Here is an 18,707-nt window from a genome sequence, read left to right as displayed (position 1 = left end):
ATGGACCAGTCCCAGTAGTCCCACAGACGATGTCGTGTCCATGAATTGTCATTACATGGACCAGTCCCAGTAGTCCCACAGACGATGGCGTGTCCATGAATTGTCATTACATGGACCAGTCCCAGTAGTCCCATTGTGCATTTATATGGCGCTCACCCTGCGGCTCAGAATGCATTTAACAATACTTGTGGTATGAACAGGCTACGGGATGTAATTTCAAACAACAACAACAACAACAACGACAAACCCAAACAACTCAAAGATATAAACTTGATAAAGAGACTGTTTAAAAAAGACCGTGTAATGCCACTCACAACTCACACACATCTTTCACAAACACATACCCACATTTTACATTCTATGATTCATCTGTTACCCTATTGTATCTATTACTTCATCTTTGTCCATGTTTTGCATGTTGTATCTTCATTGAACTATTTTGCGTTCTGTATCATCATCAGCCAACTTCAATTCGTGTTCTGTGTCTGCCAAACACAGTGGTCTTACTTTGCTGCAGCAAGCAGAGCCCGCCTGGTCAGTCTGTTCTCAGCGAATAGGTTTTTATCCCCTTCCAGGAATCACATTGCGTGTAACTGGCAATCACTTCAAGATACTTGTTACCGCCTTGCGTAAGTTCCTAAGTAGGATACTTACAATCCGCATCACTTGCAGTTACCAAACCCGTTTGTTAACGGCTTGTCTTCAGTCAACCCCCGAAAATGGAGTATGGCTGCTTACGTGGCGGGATGAAAACGGTCATACACGTAACAGATGAAGAAGTCTTCAGTCAGCGGGGCTCGTCGGTGTTGATATGTGCATTGGCACGTACTGAGGTTAAATGAAAAATAAAGAGAGAGAGAGAGAGATAAGATAAATGTGTCATCTGCTACGACATGCTGGGCAGCCGTTGAGCAGGCTGTGGCATTTTGGCTGTGTCAGTGTCGGGGAGCCAAACCGCGGACTTTGAAGACATTTCATTCAGTCATGGCTGACTTGGAGGCTTGGGGGGCGGCAGGATCCAAGTACAACATTCACGAAGAAACGTTGTCGGCTTTCCGACGGATGCAGGACATGGGGCTGGGGTTGGTGTTCAACGAGACCATGACTCCTGAAGACCTGCGGGCTAGAGCGCTGAGGAGGAGCGAGGTGCTGGGCGGACATGTGGACTTCGTCGGCTCCGAGACTGAGCTGATTGTCCCTTCTGCGGGGAACGACGGTACGTCCTGGTGTGGACCTAACTCTCCCCCCCCCTTTCGTTTTAATGTCATGACAATCGTGGTTGTCAGGCCTGTTCCGGCATGGTGTAGTCAGTGTCCGACCTTAGAGTTTCATTTCAGTTTCAGTCTCTCAAAGAGGCGTCACCGCGTTCCGACAAGTCCATGTACGCTACATCACATCTGCTGTTGAGGCCCGGCTGACAGCAACATAACCCAACGCGTTTTGTCAGGTCTTGAATGATTGCACTATTAGATTTAAACAAAACATAAGAAGAAGGTGTTTTGGACAGGGCTGGTGTTGCCGCAGAGCGCCTGTCTGTTCCTTTCCATCTGCTTGTTAGCAAGACGAAAAGGAGTGAATGAGTCCGTCAACGAAAATTCTGAACAATTTCATGTGCCTATGAAAATACTGTGTTGTCTCAACATTGGAGCGCGCCCGTTCTCGCCTGCACAAACTGCGGCTAGCAAGCACTGACACGAACATAGAATGTGTATTCATCTCTCTCTCTCTCTCTCTCTCTCTCTCTGTGTCCCGTCTCAGTTGCTGGTTTTTTCTCTCTGTATGCCTACCTTTACGTATCTTTCACCTTAGTGTATTACATTTCGAAGTGTCTAGTCATTTGGTTTAATTTTTATGATGATGATGATTATATTTTAAACACAGACCTTCGACAGACTATCAAGGCCCAGGCCGTTGTGTTTATGCGATGGTCAGGCACCTACTCTTTTCTATCTACACACACACGCATGCACGCATGCGCGCACGCACACACACGCACGCACACGCGAGCGAGCGCCCGCGCACACACACACACACACACTATACAGCAGATGTGTAGCGTGACAGCCCACAAGCTTTGACACCTCCTTGAAACTGAGACAGAAACTGAAACATTCACGGTCTCTCTCTTTTCCACTGATCTATCCCTTTCACTTACTCATCCGATCACTTTCTCTACAGCTTTCACTTTCTATTGTCTATCATAAACTACACATTGTTGTGAGCCCAAATAACCCGAAACAAAGAATGCAGACAACACATTCCAAATAGTGTGATTTTTGAAGGGAGGTAATTAGATTATTGATAAAAAGAAAAAGAAAACATTCCCATTCTCATTTCATATCTTTATTGTAAAATCAGAAACAAAAATTTAAATGGTATTTTCAAAGCTGTAAAAGTTAAAAACAATAAAGGGAAACCACAAAGAAAACGAAACAAAACAGAACATTCTAAGATATCAAAGAGGAGTAAAGTACCTTGTCAAAATTTCAATAATTATAAATAAATACGAGTTATATTCCCAAATAAAAGGATTTTCCTATAAAACCAACATAAATACATTAAGAAAGAAAATATATACAGAAAAGACAGAAAGTATTTGAAACAAAAATAAAAATACAAAAATAGAATTAAAGTAAAAGTAGAAACATAAAAAAACCTTTGAATTATATTTTACACTGTTGGGGTGGGTGAAGTTGCAAAACCAAATTAATCATACTTACCTGGCACGGGAGAGACCCTGATCAAGAAGGGGGTTCTCCCAGGGCGAGGCCTGTCCATTGCACTCCGGGCGGGTTGACCCCTGCGATCACCTCAAATGTAGGTGACTCGAGTGCGTAATTTTTTCGTAAGGGGGACTGCGTTCGCGCTATCCCCTGCAAACCAAACAACAAACAGTCAATCAAGTTTTCTATCATAAAGTACCTATGTAACCTGTTAGTGTAGCAAAAGCAGTGTTATACTGTTCCTGTTTTCTTTGACCTTATATTTAGTAGGATTATCAAGTTTGCAACATTGGACAAATCCTGTACTCACATGAAAACATTTATTGATTAATTCTAGTTCGCAAATTGGTCAGTCCAGCATGCAGCATCACAATTTGACAAATCTTCAAATGCAGCCACCCATCTCTTTGTAATTTTTTTTAGGTTCATACATATTTCTTTGTAATTGTGTTCACACCATTTTCGTGCAATCTTACTTACAGATAAAACAACAACAATAACTTGTGTGTGTGTGCGTGCGTGCGTGTGTGTGCCTGCCCCCACTCCCCCCCCCCCCCCACACACACACACACACCCTTCCTCTGTTATCTGTCATCTGATTTTTTTTTAATAAAAAAGTTGTATAGACAAAGGATGGAATGTGTACTGTAAGTGAGACCATTATGATACATTTCAGTTTGGAACATCAATGGACTGAAAACGTGGCAAGGGAGGCAATTACATTGCACAAAAATGTATAGGAGAGGAAAAACACGGGTAAAAGCCCCAGTTTTAGATTTTTGTTGTTGACGGATATGAAGATGCTGATTCAGAATTTAATAACTTATTATAGAAAGGAAATAAAGTTATGTTTTGAAATTTAACAATAAAAAGACACTATGAAACATGAACATAATATATAATCACAGCAGCATGAAAAAAGGAAGAAGAGTACAGTACCTTATCAAATGAATTATATTATGTATTGAATGGACATTATTTTGGCGCGTGAAGACTATTCTTCTTAGAAAAATAAAGCGAAATAGTAAGTGTATTATTTCATAGAGAAGTTTGATAATAAATGAAAACTGATTGGCTATTTCTAGAAAATATAATGATAATTACAATAATTGGAAGTACCACCTTTGAATTTTGTTTTGTACTGTTGAGATGGGTGACGTTGCATAACAATGAAAATCATACTTACCTGGCACGGGAGAGACCCTGATCAAGAAGGGGGTTCTCCCAGGGCGAGGCCTGTCCATTGCACTCCGGGCGGGTTGACCCCTGCGATCACCTCAAATGTAGGTGACTCGAGTGCGTAATTTTTTCGTAAGGGGGACTGCGTTCGCGCTATCCCCTGCAAACCAAACAACAAACAGTCAATCAAGTTTTCTATCATAAAGTACCTATGTAACCTGTTAGTGTAGCAAAAGCAGTGTTATACTGTTCCTGTTTTCTTTGACCTTATTTTAGTAGGAGATTATCAAGTTTGCAACATTGGAAAATTCCTGTAATCACATGAAAACATTTATTGATTAATTCTAGTTCGCAAATTGGTCAGTCCAGCATGCAGCATCACAATTTGACAAATCTTCAAATGCAGCCACCCATCTCTTTGTAATTTTTTTTAGGTTCATACATATTTCTTTGTAATTGTGTTCACACCATTTTCGTGCAATCTTACTTACAGATAAAACAACAACAATAACTTGTGCGTGCGTGCGTGCGTGTGTTTGTGTGTGTGTGTGTGTGTGCCTGCCCCCACTCCCCCCCCCCCCCCCCACACACACACACCCTTCCTCTGTTATCTGTCATGTGATTTTTTTTTTTATAAAAAAGTTGTATAGACAAAGGATGGAATGTGTACTGTAAGTGAGACCATTAGGATACATTTCAGTTTGGAACATCAATGGACTGAAAACGTGGCAAGGGAGGCAATTACATTGCACAAAAATGTATAGGAGAGGAAAAACACGGGTAAAAGCCCCAGTTTTAGATTTTTGTTGTTGACGGATATGAAGATGCTGATTCAGAATTTAATAACTTATTATAGAAAGGAAAGAAAGTTATGTTTTGAAATTTAACAATAAAAAGACACTATGAAACATGAACATAATATATAATCACAGCAGCATGAAAAAAGGAAGAAGAGTACAGTACCTTATCAAATGAATTATATTATGTATTGAATGGACATTATTTTGGCGCGTGAAGACTATTCTTCTTAGAAAAATAAAGCGAAATAGTAAGTGTATTATTTCATAGAGAAGTTTGATAATAAATGAAAACTGATTGGCTATTTCTAGAAAATATAATGATAATTACAATAATTGGAAGTACCACCTTTGAATTTTGTTTTGTACTGTTGAGATGGGTGACGTTGCATAACAATGAAAATCATACTTACCTGGCACGGGAGAGACCCTGATCAAGAAGGGGGTTCTCCCAGGGCGAGGCCTGTCCATTGCACTCCGGGCGGGTTGACCCCTGCGATCACCTCAAATGTAGGTGACTCGAGTGCGTAATTTTTTCGTAAGGGGGACTGCGTTCGCGCTATCCCCTGCAAACCAAACAACAAACAGTCAATCAAGTTTTCTATCATAAAGTACCTATGTAACCTCTTAGTGTAGCAAAAGCAGTGTTATACTGTTCCTGTTTTCTTTGACCTTATTTTAGTAGGAGATTATCAAGTTTGCAGCATTGGAAAAACCTGTATTCACATGAAAACATTTATTGATTAATTCTAATTCGCAAATTGGTCAGTCCAGCATGCAGCATCAGAATTTGACAAATTTTCAAATGCAGCCGCCCATCTCTGTAATTTTTTTAGGTCTATACATATTTCTTTGTAATTGTGTTCACACCGTTTTCGTGCAAGAAGAAGAAGTAAAAGTCAAAGTAGAATGGTCATCCCTTGTGACAGACGTGGTGTCAGTGCCAGTGTACAGTTGCTGTGTCACTGTATGTTCCCACCCATTGCTCCTCCTAGTTTTCTTTTCTTTAAAACAGTATTGATTGTGTTGAGTGATGGCCTGGAGTGATGGCCTAGAGGTAACGCGTCCGCCTAGAAAGTGAGAGAATCTGAGCTCTCTGCCGTTGATATTTTCTCCCCCTTCACTAGACCTTGAGTGGTGGTCTGGACGCTAGTCATTCAGATGAGACGTTAAACCGAGGTATCGTGTGCAGCATGTTCCTGGCAAAATTCTGTAGAAAAATCCACTTCGATAGAAAAAATAAATAAAACTGCATGCAGGAAAAAATACAAAAAAAATTGGTGGTGCTGTAGTGTAGCGACGCGCTCTCCCCGGTGAGAGCAGCTCGAATTTTACACAGAGAAATCTGTTGTGATAAAAAGAAATACAAATACAAATGCAATACAAATGTGTGTGTGTGTGTGTGTGTGTGTGTGTGTGAGAGAGAGAGAGAGAGAGAGAGAGAGAGAGAGAGAGAGAGAAAAAGAAGTAAAATTCAATGTAGAATGGTCATCCCATGTGACAGACGGGGTACCAGTGTCAGTGTACCGGCCAGCCCATGTCAGCCCTGACCCTGTCATCCTCATCTACTTCCACGGCGGAGGTCTGGTGACCAGCTCTCGCAACGTCTACGTCACCATGGTCAAGACACTGGCCAAGTGAGCCAGATAACCATGACTGAACTTTTAATTTTTTTTTAACTGCCAGTTTTTCTATTTGTTAGGCTGTTTGCTTTGTTTATTTATTCATTCATGTTGTCATTGCTTTATTTTGAAGAACTTTTTTTTTCTATTGATTTGTTTTCTTGTTTATTCTGTTTATTCATGTGAGACAACATGAATTATTGAGTGCATATGTGATGTGAATGTGTCTTTGAAGACTTGTGATGATCTGAAATACAGTTCATGTGAGAGTGATCTTAAACCAGACTGAGGAAGTGAACTTGATGACACTGACGCCCCATGACACCACACCAAGTGCTTCAACATCCCATGACACCACGCCACATAATTCAACACCCCACGACACCACATCACATAATTCAACACCCCACAACACCACACCACATAATTCAACACCCCACAACACCACACCACATAATTCAACACCACACCACATAATTCAACACCCCACAACACCACACCACATAATTCAACACCCCACAACACCACACCACATAAATCAACACCCCACAACACCACACCACATAATTCAACACCACATCACATAATTCAACACCCCACAACACCACACCACATAATTCAACACCACACCACATAATTCAACACCCCACAACACCACACCACGTAATTCAACACCCCACAACACACCACATAATTCAACACCCCACGACACCATACCACATATTTCAACACCCCACAACACATAATTCAACACCACACGACACTACACCACATAATTCAGCACCCTACAACACCACACCACACCACATAATTCAACACCTCACAACATCACATCACACAATTCAACACCCCACAACACCACACCACATAATTCAACACCCCACAACACCACACCACATAATTCAACACACCACAACAGCACACCATTTGATTCAACACCCCACAACACCACACCACGTAATTCAACACCCCACAACACACCACATAATTCAACACCCCACGACACCATACCACATATTTCAACACCCCACAACACATAATTCAACACCACACGACACTACACCACATAATTCAGCACCCTACAACACCACACCACACCACATAATTCAACACCTCACAACATCACATCACACAATTCAACACCCCACAACACCACACCACATAATTCAACACCCCACAACACCACACCACATAATTGTCATTGCTTTATTTTGAAGAACTTTTTTTTCTATTGATTTGTTTTCTTGTTTATTCTGTTTATTCATGTGAGACAACATGAATTATTGAGTGCATATGTGATGTGAATGTGTCTTTGAAGACTTGTGATGATCTGAAATACAGTTCATGTGAGAGTGATCTTAAACCAGACTGAGGAAGTGAACTTGATGACACTGACGCCCCATGACACCACACCAAGTGCTTCAACATCCCATGACACCACGCCACATAATTCAACACCCCACGACACCACATCACATAATTCAACACCCCACAACACCACACCACATAATTCAACACCCCACAACACCACACCACATAATTCAACACCACACCACATAATTCAACACCCCACAACACCACACCACATAATTCAACACCCCACAACACCACACCACATAAATCAACACCCCACAACACCACACCACATAATTCAACACCACATCACATAATTCAACACCCCACAACACAACACCACACCACATAATTCATCACCCCACAACACCACACCACGTAATTCAACACCCCACAACACACCACATAATTCAACACCCCACGACACCATACCACATATTTCAACACCCCACAACACATAATTCAACACCACACGACACTACACCACATAATTCAGCACCCTACAACACCACACCACACCACATAATTCAACACCTCACAACATCACATCACACAATTCAACACCCCACAACACCACACCACATAATTCAACACCCCACAACACCGCACCACATAATTCAACACACCACAACAGCACACCATTTGATTCAACACCCCACATCACTACACCACATAATCCAACACCCCACAACACCACACTACATAATTCAACAACCCACGACACCACACCACATGATTTATTTCAGCCCATCACATCTCTGTTGCAGACGGGCCCAGTGTATCGCTGTCAACGTGGAGTATCGCCTTGCTCCGGAACATAAAGCCCCTGCCGCATTTGACGACTGTCGTTCTGTCACCCGCTGGGTTCTGGCCAACAAAAAGCTTGTCGGTGAGAGCTGTTGTTGTTTTGTTATGATAGATTAAAAGTTAAAGGTTCCCTGACCTTTTGTGGCCATGAGGGCACTGAACTCATATCCACTCCGTCTAGCTTAAGAAGGTGGGGCCCAGCCTTCTCTTCCGCCATTTTAACCTTCCCCAGTCAAAGTAAAGTACCCATTCACACCTGAGTGGAGTTAGGAAAATTGGAGTAAAGTGCCTTCCCCAGGGACACGACGTTATGCTGAAACGGGGACTTGAACTCTGATCAATGGTGAACATTGGATCAGAAGTCCAACACCTTACCGACTCTGCCACAGGGTCTCCCTTCTCAGGATTGTGCCATGCCGCCCCCCTTTGAAACTGTATGCCAAAGTCACTTGTAATGAGGTCTGCGACAGTTGAAGTGCACTAAAACATTTTTGATTCAAGGGTGTGTGAGTCAGCATTTTATTGAAGGTGTATCAGTCAGTAGGAGGCATTGTGGCAGAAACAGTAAAACGTTGGACCTCTGATTCTGCGAGTCTTTGTGTCTGTAAATGAATTCACTACCCATGTGGCTTTAAAATGCCAGGGAACCTTTCACCTGACTTGAATCTATGGGTGCATAACACCTTCCCCTAAATTAGAGAGAGGACCAGTAGTTTCAGCAGGTTAACATTCAAGAAGAACGTAGATATTATATTTCATTTTATATAGGAAAAAAATCCCCTTCCTGTCACTGTCTTCTGTTCAGGTGGGGAGGAGGGGAGCCCGGTGGGGATTGGAGGGGACAGTGCAGGGGGACACCTGGCGGCCAGCATCAGTCACGACGTACCTGAGCTGGCCTTTCAGGTGAGAGAGAGAGAGAGAGAGAGAGAGAGAGGCACACACACACACACACACACACACACACACACACACACAACACACACACACACACACACACAACACACACAACACACACACACACAACACACACACACACACACACACACACACACACACACACACACACACACACACACACACACGCACACACACACACGCAAACACACACACATACACAGACGGTTTCTCCAGCATCCTGCTGCATATTCCCTGGCATTGATCAGTTTTGTCTGTCATCTCTCTGAACTAGAGGTTTGCATTGCACATGTGTGAATGACTGATGTGAAAGCGCTTGCACAAGGTTCAGCACTGCACTGTTGTAGTTGCAGTTGTAGTTGCTGTTCTTGTTGTCGTCGTCGTCATCATCATCATCATCATTGTCATCGTCATTATTATCATTACTATCATTATTGTTATTATCGTTATTATTATCATTGTTCTTCTTCTTCTCATTATTATTTTTATGTTGTTGTTGTTGTTTCAGTGCATTGCTTGTATTGCTACATACTGATCAGAGGTACACTGGGTGCCTCTGCCACGTTCTGTTGTGTTGTGTATGTGCCTTTCTCTCTGTGAAATTGGAGCTGCATTGCATACTGGTTGTACAATGCATTGTGTAGTGCTTGGTGTGATTTGTTGTATTACACTGTATTGTATTGCATTGCATTGTACTACTCTTTGTCACTACATATTTCTCTCTGTGAAATTGTGACATTGGAGCTGCTTTCCCCAGGGGAGAATGCATTGCCATAGTGCAGTGACATCTTTTCTTTTCGTTCTACTATCAGAGTTGTTTTGTTTTTTTTCTACTATCAGAGTTTATTTTTCTACACAATCTTTGGTAAGGGACAAGTCTTTTGTTGTCATGGGTTCATTTACATGTGCCAAGTGCATGCTGTACATGGGACCTTGATTCATCATCTCATCTGAAAGACTAGAACCCAGGCAACCACTCAGATTCCAGGTGGGAGTGGAGAGAGTCAAAATGCCGGTCAGTATATGGGACTCAAACCTCTGGACACCTGCTTCCTGATCAGGTGCATGATCACTGGGCCACCAGCCAATTCAGGTTGCTTAGCATTGTGTTTTACAAGGTACAAAGTTAAGCATTCCTGGTTTGCTTTTGAATTGCGCCTGCATTGCATTGTGCAGTCTTGAATAAAACTATATAATCTTTTATTGTCTCTCAGTGTCTTTCTTATTTGAGGTTGTGTAGTCTTGTGATTAGTTCGTTGTTATCAGTCATGAAAGTTAAAGATCCCTTGTTTTCATTTATTTGTTTAGTTAGTTGGTTGGTTGGTTACCTTCTTGTTCATTTGGTTTGGCCATACATCAAGTGAAATATAGACTCACTTGCTGACAAAGTGAGAAAGGCATTTCAAAGTGAGATTATCATGGTTCTTGTTATGAATATGTGGTTATCATGATTATATGATTGTGTGTTTATTGTCTTGATTACACAGCTACTATCATGATTATTTGGTTATGATTCTGTGACTATAGTTATGATGAAGATTATGGTTTCTGATATGATTATATGGTTATTATTATGACGATGTTGTGGTCATGATTTCAGATAGCGTTATGATTCTGTGACAATAGTTATGATGACATGGTTACTGATTTAATCATGATGTTGATGATGTGGTCATGATTTCAGATAGTGTCATGATTCTATGACTATAGTTATGATGACATGGTTTCTGATGTAATTATGTAGTTATGATGATGATAAAATGATGATGTTGTGGTCATGATTTCAGATAGCGTTATGATTCTGAGACTATAGTCATGATGACATTGTTACTGATGTAATTATTTGGTTGTTATTATGATGATGCAGCCACGATTTCAGATACTGTTATGAATCTGTGACTATAGTTATGATCACATGGTTACTGACGTAACTTTATGGTTATTATGATGATGATGATTTGGTCATGATTTCAGATACTGGTCTACCCCTACACTGATCTTACCTTCTCGGCGCCATCTTTGTCTGAGTTTGTGGATACTCCCGGGCTGAATTTGAACAGCATGCATTGGTGAGATAAGTTTAGCGTCCATCAGCGCACGCAGGCATGCAGGAACGTAGGTTAAGACAAAAAAAAGTTCTATAGCCAAGTAAGGCCTCTCTCTCCACCGTTTGAACCTTCCCCTGACGGGCGCAATAGCCGAGTGGTTAAAGCGTTGGACTGTCAATCTGAGGGTCCCGGGTTCGAATCACGGTGACGGCGCCTGGTGGGTAAAGGGTGGAGATTTTTACGATCTCCCAGGTCAACATATGTGCAGACCTGCTAGTGCCTGAACCCCCTTCATGTGTATATGCAAGCAGAAGATCAAATACGCACGTTAAAAATCCTGTAATCCATGTCAGCGTTCGGTGGGTTATGGAAACAAGAACATACCCAGCATGCACACACCCGAAAACGGAGTATGGCTGCCTACATGGCGGGGTAAAAACGGTCATACACGTAAAAGCCCACTCGTGTGCATACGAGCGAACGCAGAAGAAGAAAGAAGAAGAACCTTCCCCTGCTGATGTCAGGTACCCATTCACATCATGCCTGGGTGGAGTGAGGAAAATGGGAGGTAAGTGCCTTTCCCAAGGACACAACACCAGAACCTTGATAACTGGTGAACACTGGATCAGAAGTCCAATGCCTAACCGCTTATGCCATGGTGCCTCCAAATATGCATGCAGTTAAGGGCAGGTATGCCTAATTGCGAACGATCCAGTCGAAGCCACCAGCTCAACGTGTGTACTGTAAAGTGAACATGTCCTACGATAGTCAAACGTAGTTCTTTTGTTTCTGAAGCTTTCTCCGACTGGTTGCACCAGGAAAAGTTTGTCTGTTCATTCTTTTCAGCGTTTTGTCGACGTTTGAAATAGCAGGGGTGCCTGGGGGTAAATGCGAACGGGCAAGTCTAATTGCGAACGATGGTTTTGGGTACATGTAGACAATTAAAACAGAAGTAGGTCTTTAACTCATTAGACATTGCATGTAATTGAAACATCGCACCAGACTGTTGTATTGTTGGTTTTGATCACATATGCACACATACAGACATTTAAACACACACACACACCACACCGTACACAAACACACCCTTTTGAGAGTTCTCAGTAACTGTGCAGCATCGTTCGCAAATAGACTCACGTCAAAATATCCTATGGTCTAATTGCAAACGACACTACTTCGCAGATTCCTGTCAAAACTGACGTTCTGATCTGTCACCAATACGCATTCTTAAACCATCCCAGCACTAGTAATGTGCACTCAACATATCCGATCAAATCAACTATTTTAAACTGTGTCAAAGTTCAAGTCCTACAACTTGCTTACCTTGATTTCAAGATTTTGAGAGCACGTTTGTAACTTTGGTCTGCAGTGGTGCGCGAAGAAAAGAAAGAGCACGGAAATAGCCAGAAATAGCTGATGTTTGACTGGTTCTTAGAAATGGATATTCATTAAAGTATTAGGGAAAAGTCGAAGCAGACGTTAAATTGTGAAATGCAATCGTTAAGAATGCTTCGAAGTTTTTGTTTTTTTTTCTTTTCTTCTTCTTCTTCTTCTTCTTTTTTTTTAATTAAGGATTTAGTTTTCCCCTGTCCCATATCCTTGTGGGATTTTTTTGTGTTATGTTTGATTGTTAATTCATCTATTTTTCTAAATCAAAGTATCAATGGAAAGTTGTTTTTAAAAAGACAGCGAAGAGTAGTGTACCTACAGTTGTTTTTCCTCCTCTGTTCAAATGCATTTAGATTTTTTTTTCTTTTTCAAATTTCACCCTCATTTCACCTTCATTTGCCCATTTTCCCCAACCCTCCATTCATTCACATCTCCACACCCCTTCTAACCGATAATATTCAAATGTATTCATAAATACTTTAACAAAATGTCTTCAATCACCGATATGTGTGACGGGACATTAAACAAAATTCCTCCTCCTCTGTTCAACCAGAAAAGGATAGCCTCTTTTTATTCACATAATACCTTGTTCGGTGGTTGTTGTTTTTTTTCTCTTTTTTGTTGTTGTTGTTTTGTTTGAGTGTATGTATGTGTAACAAAAATAGAAAATGAAATGTTGTTGATGATGTTGGTGTTGTCGTTGTTTTCAGCATTGTTGTTGTTGTTGATGGTATTTTTGGTGGCGGTAATGGTTGCTGTTGGTGGTGGTGGTGATGGTGTTGGTGGTGGTGGCAGTTGTGATGGTGGTGGTTGGGGTGGTGGTAGTGTTGTTGGTATTGTTGTTGTTGATTGTGATGTTATTGGTGTTGCTATAGGTGTTGGTGTTGTTGTCGGCATTGTTGTTGTTATTGGTGGTGGTGGTGATGTTATTGTTGTTGTTGGTGGTGCTATTGTGGATGGTGGTGGTGGTGTTGATGATGTTGTTCTTGGCGTTGCTGTTATTGTTATTGGCCTTGCTCTTGGTATTCAGTGGTGTTGCGGGCATTGTTGTTGTTGTTATCAGTGGTGACGGTGTTATTGTTGTTGTTGGTGGTGGTAGTGGTGGTGTGTTGGTGGTAGTGCTGTTGGTGTTCTTGTTGTTGATGTAGTGTTGGTATGGGTGATGGTGTCGTTGATGTTGTTGTTACTAATGGTGGTGGTGGTGGTGGTTTTCACACACACACACACGTCTTCCTCCCTCCCCCTCCCAACCCCTTCCCTCACCCCCACCCACCCCACCCCACCTCATTTCCCCTTCAATCTCAACCCCCCCCCCCTCTCTCTCTCTCTCCTCCCCCTTCTCCCAGGTTCATGAGTCAGTACCTGAGCAGCGAGAGTCAGAAGACTGACCCGGTGGTGTCCCCTTACCACCGCACCACCTTCTCCCCCCTCCTCCCCCCTGCCCTCTGCATCCTGGCTGAGCTGGACCCGCTGAGAGATGACGGCCTGGGTGAGCTGCCCTTGACTCTTGTCGTTTACCTCCCTTTCTTGGTCTTTCTCAAGGCTCAGATCATTGAGTATTTCATTTTGTTTCACCATGCCATTGTTATTGCTGTGCTCCAGTTAACCCCTCAGTTCCCAGTTCAGACTCAACCAGTCAGATACAGAGCCGAACATCTCAACTCACTCACAATTATTGTAAATCCAAGTTGTGATCTGTGCATTTCATCCATGAAGTATTGCCTTCGCTATTCTGATTTCAATGTATCAGACTGATGATGACATTTGGCCTTTCATTTTATTTCATTTTATTTTTTTCCCATTTGTATTTTCTCCCCTTTTGTTTCTCTTGTTTACAATACTTTCACTCTTCCTCTGTGGCCGTCATCCGGTTATTGCCATGTCTGTGACTCAAAAGAGTTAATGGGAATAAACTCATTGTCAATGTCATTGTGTCACTCTGTCCGACTCTTGTCATTTGTCTCGCTTTCTTGCTCTGTCTCAAGGCTGTGTCACTCTGTTTCTTTCCTTCAGAAATGGTGTCCCTGGTTTTGGTTTTACTGTTTGGGACCGTCAGTTTCAATCTGAACTTTTATTTTGCGCGCACGCGCACACGTGTTTTTTGTTTTGTTTGTGTGTGTGTGTGTGTGTGTGTGTGTGTGTGTGTGTGTGTGTGTGTGTGTGTGTGTGTGTGTGTGTGTTGGTGAGCAAATGTTTGCTGCTGAATGTGGCCCAATTAAAAGAAATTTCTCATTATATTTCTATCATTTGCCTTCTATTTATTTCTCAATCTTATCACATTTGGTTTGCTTACTTTTGTGTGTGTGTGTGCTTATCTTATTTCATTTTGGGTTAATGCTTTAGACAAAGCTATGGCAGGCTGTCAGGACTCTAAAGGGTGTATGTATAGGTCAGGCAGCTGCCCCCTTTTACACACAGACACAGGCACAGACACAGACAGACAGACAGACAGACAGACACACACACACACACACATACACACACACACACACACACACACACACACACACACACACACACACACACACACACACACACACACACACACACACATCTTTAAAGCAGATGTGTGTTGCGCACACTTTGACACCTCCTTCAAACTGAAACTGGAACTGAAACTCAGCTTCACATTTTTAGATTCAGACCACTTTTCTTTAACCTCAATGCTGGTACACGGAAGATATACAGAGGATATTTTCAGCATAAAAAAGGAACTGAGGCAGTCAGTAAAATGATGTAAAATAGAATAAAACAAGTGGGGGGGAAAACACAACCTCAAAAAATCTGATAAAAATATTATGAAACAAACTTTTAACATAAGTAAAATAAACCAAAACCGAGAAAGAAACTATTTGTATTAGAAAGAAAAAGAAAAAGGCCTGTTTAAAGTTAAGGCATGTTTTATTTTGTGCCGTATGTTCATGTCCTTGTCTTAAACAGAAAGTACAGTGTCCTTTTATATATTTATTTTCAAATTTGAAACTTAAACCCTTACAGAGCCCCTTTCTGTTAATTTCAGCCTACTGCAAGAAACTGGAGGGAGCTGGGGTGCCCACCCAAGTGCTGCTGGTGAAAGGGGCCGCTCACGGGTTCTTCAATCTGCCGGGTAATTACTTACTTGCCTACCTAGGGAGGCACTGTGGCAGAATCATTCAGCTGTTGGGCTTCTGATCCAGTGTTCACCAGTGACCAGGGTTCGAGGCCCCTGTTTCCACATGGTGTTGTGTCCTTGGGGAAGGTACTTTACTCCGATTTTCCTCACTCCACCCGGGTGTGAATGGGTAGCTGACTACAGTTGGGGAAGGTTGAAATGATGGAAGGAGAGGATTGGGACCCTGCCTTCCTATGCTGACGGCCATAGATGACTGTTATACCTTTAACTTCTAACCTGAATTAGGCCTTTCACCCCTCCTGAGGTAAAGGTTGTCCCTGTGCCGTTGCCTTTGTCTGGCTCCAGGTGAGGTCCATCGGGTGGCCCAGTGGTAATGTGCTAGGCTAGGAAGCAAGTGTCCACGCCAGGGTTCGATTCTCATGTACTGACCAGTGTTTTTACTCTCCGGCCCCCCCCCCCGCCCCCCAACTCCCTTCATCAGACTTGAGTGGTGTTTTTTGTTTGTTTGTTGTTGTTGTTGTTTTTGGGGGGGTGGGGGTGGGGGGTGCGGGGGGGTGGGGGTGGGTGGGAGGGTGCGGGAGGGGGGGGGGGAGTTGACAAACCGAGGTCCTGTGTGCAGCATGCACTTAGCACACGTCAAAGAACCCACTGCAACAAAAGGGTTGTCCTTGGCAAAATTCTATCGAAAAAAAAAAAAAAAACCCTAAAAAAACAACAACAACAACAAAAAACAAAAACAAAAACAACATTCACAGTAAAACAAATATAGATACACTTACACACACAGAAAAAGAAAGGGACAGCACTGCACTTTGGCAACACACTCTCCCTGGGGAGAGCAGCTCGAATTTCACACGGTGAAATCAGTTTTCACAACAATTAATACAATACAATACAATACAATGCAATACAATACAATACAATACAATACAAGTGGGTTTTTTTCACAAGCACTAGGTGCATGTTGCGCACAGGACCTCGGTTTATCATCTGATCCAAAAGACTAACACCCAGACCACCACTCAAAGTCTAACGAAGAAGGGGATGAAAAGCCCGGTCCATAATTACGTGGGACTCGAACCAATGGACACTCGCTACCTAGTCTGGCACTTGACCACTGTGCCACCTCTCCGTATTGAAGGTTATCACAGGTGTGTGTCTGTGTGTGTCTGTCATATTGTGCTTTGTCACACCATCGTTCGTTTATCATGTTGTTTGTCTGTTCTCTCTGTTCATCTGTCTTCCAGCTGTCTGTCTGTCTGTCTCTGACTCTGGTTTTTTTGTATGTGCCTCTGTCACTCTCTGTGAGTAGTGGAAATCTGCTTTTTTCAGTGTGTGTTTACATGCATGAGAACTGTGTGTATTGTGTGTGTGTGTGTGTGTGTGTGTGTGTGTGTGTGTGCGCGCGCGCGTGCGGGTTCTCCTTCTCATTTGTTTATTGCCTATTCGTGCGTATATTGTACATAATGTGTGTTTGAATGATATAAATTATTACTTTCATACATCTTCATACACCTGTTTCTTTTGACATTAAACCAGCCGTTCTTTTTCATGTTTTACGAGTTTTATTCTCCAGGAAGAATACAAATTTGTTACATGTGTGTTCCAGCACACTATAAAGAACTGACCAAAGAGCCCTATGCCAAGTGCGTTGAATTCCTGACGCAGTTCCAGAAAGCTTGAATCACTAACAGCACCTGCAGGCAAGGGTTGACAGAAAATGATTTGGGTCCCGCCTTCCTGTGCCAAGCGCTAGGCACAGTGGATATGAATTCACTTCCCTGATGGTCATACAAAGTCATGGGACCTTCAACCTTTTTATAAACCTGTAAACATGATAAATGATAACAACGAACCTTCTTTATATATATATATCAATCATCCTGTTCTAATTCTGCTGGGGAAAGAAACGCTGACAAAACATTAAACAATGTATGTGTGTTTGTGTGTGTTCGCTTTATTTTTGTCAGTTTCAAGTACTCCAGTGACTGTCATGTATATATGAATGGCAAGGGAGACAGCATTAAAAGATGGTCAAGCTTGTTTTGTTGTTGTGGTAGCAGTTGTTTTTTGTTGTTGTTTTGAATAGAAGAAAGCTATGCTGTAAGTATCTATTTCTTGAGTGTACTGTCTGGAATTCTTCTATCAGAAAAATCAGTTTAGAGTATTGTATTTTTCAGTCTATAAGGCACTCATGTAAGTAAAGTTTGATTTTCTTTTTAAATCATGAAAAACGAGGCCCAGTTTTGTTTGTTTTGTAATGTCATGAGGAATGACATTTGAATATTCTGAAAAAATCGTCAGTGAAAAATTGAAACAAAATGCGGCACTGGGGCTTGGTTCCAATACCTGATGCTTGAACAGCAGAAAAAGGTCATACATGTGGAAGCCTACTAGTGGATTCTGTGTGCAATTGATTTGGGGGATCACAGCTCACGAATGAAGAAGAAGAATAAAATTAGCGAACTGAAGTTGATTGTTCAGTTTACGTCAATATGTATCACAACCAGACATCCTTTTATCCAGTGAACACTTCATGAGTGGGTGGGTGTTTTATTTTTATTTATTCGTTTATTGTATAATTCATTCATTCATTCATTCATTCATTTTCTTATTAGTTCTTTGTCAGTGCAAAGAAAAGCAGAAGCAACTATTAAAGGGAGGAAATTTTCCAAGGATAAAAGTCGTTGAGTGCGCATGTGGTGTTTGGTTGTCTCCCTTCTCTGACCGACCTGATCTTACTCTTTTTTTCTTTCTTTCTT

General features: G+C 41.9%; 1 protein-coding gene and 3 non-coding genes across 4 annotated transcripts; all 4 read left to right on the top strand.

The window, feature by feature from the left end:
- The first annotated feature begins 891 nt into the window (after positions 1–891).
- Positions 892–18,636, top strand: LOC143281075 (ethyl acetate hydrolase-like). The gene is made up of 8 exons (XM_076586008.1): positions 892–1,216; positions 6,204–6,336; positions 8,442–8,563; positions 9,287–9,384; positions 11,371–11,465; positions 14,180–14,322; positions 15,853–15,939; positions 17,555–18,636. The coding sequence occupies exons 1-8, from the start codon at positions 985–987 to the stop codon at positions 17,626–17,628; spliced, it is 984 nt and encodes a 327-aa protein (XP_076442123.1). The 5' UTR covers positions 892–984; the 3' UTR covers positions 17,629–18,636.
- On the top strand, positions 2,713–2,876 carry LOC143281805 (U1 spliceosomal RNA). The gene has a single exon (XR_013055181.1). It is a non-coding gene; the product is annotated as a U1 spliceosomal RNA (small nuclear RNA).
- Positions 3,902–4,065, top strand: LOC143281804 (U1 spliceosomal RNA). Its single transcript, XR_013055180.1, has one exon. It is a non-coding gene; the product is annotated as a U1 spliceosomal RNA (small nuclear RNA).
- On the top strand, positions 5,105–5,268 carry LOC143281803 (U1 spliceosomal RNA). Its single transcript, XR_013055179.1, has one exon. It is a non-coding gene; the product is annotated as a U1 spliceosomal RNA (small nuclear RNA).
- Positions 18,637–18,707: the final 71 nt, after the last annotated feature.

Source organism: Babylonia areolata, chromosome 4 (assembly GCF_041734735.1).
Source record: "Babylonia areolata isolate BAREFJ2019XMU chromosome 4, ASM4173473v1, whole genome shotgun sequence".
In the NCBI taxonomy this organism is placed as follows: Eukaryota; Metazoa; Mollusca; class Gastropoda; order Neogastropoda; family Buccinidae; genus Babylonia; species Babylonia areolata.
The sequence above is the reverse complement of the archived record's forward strand: the minus strand, read 5'-3'. Positions and strand labels throughout refer to the sequence as shown.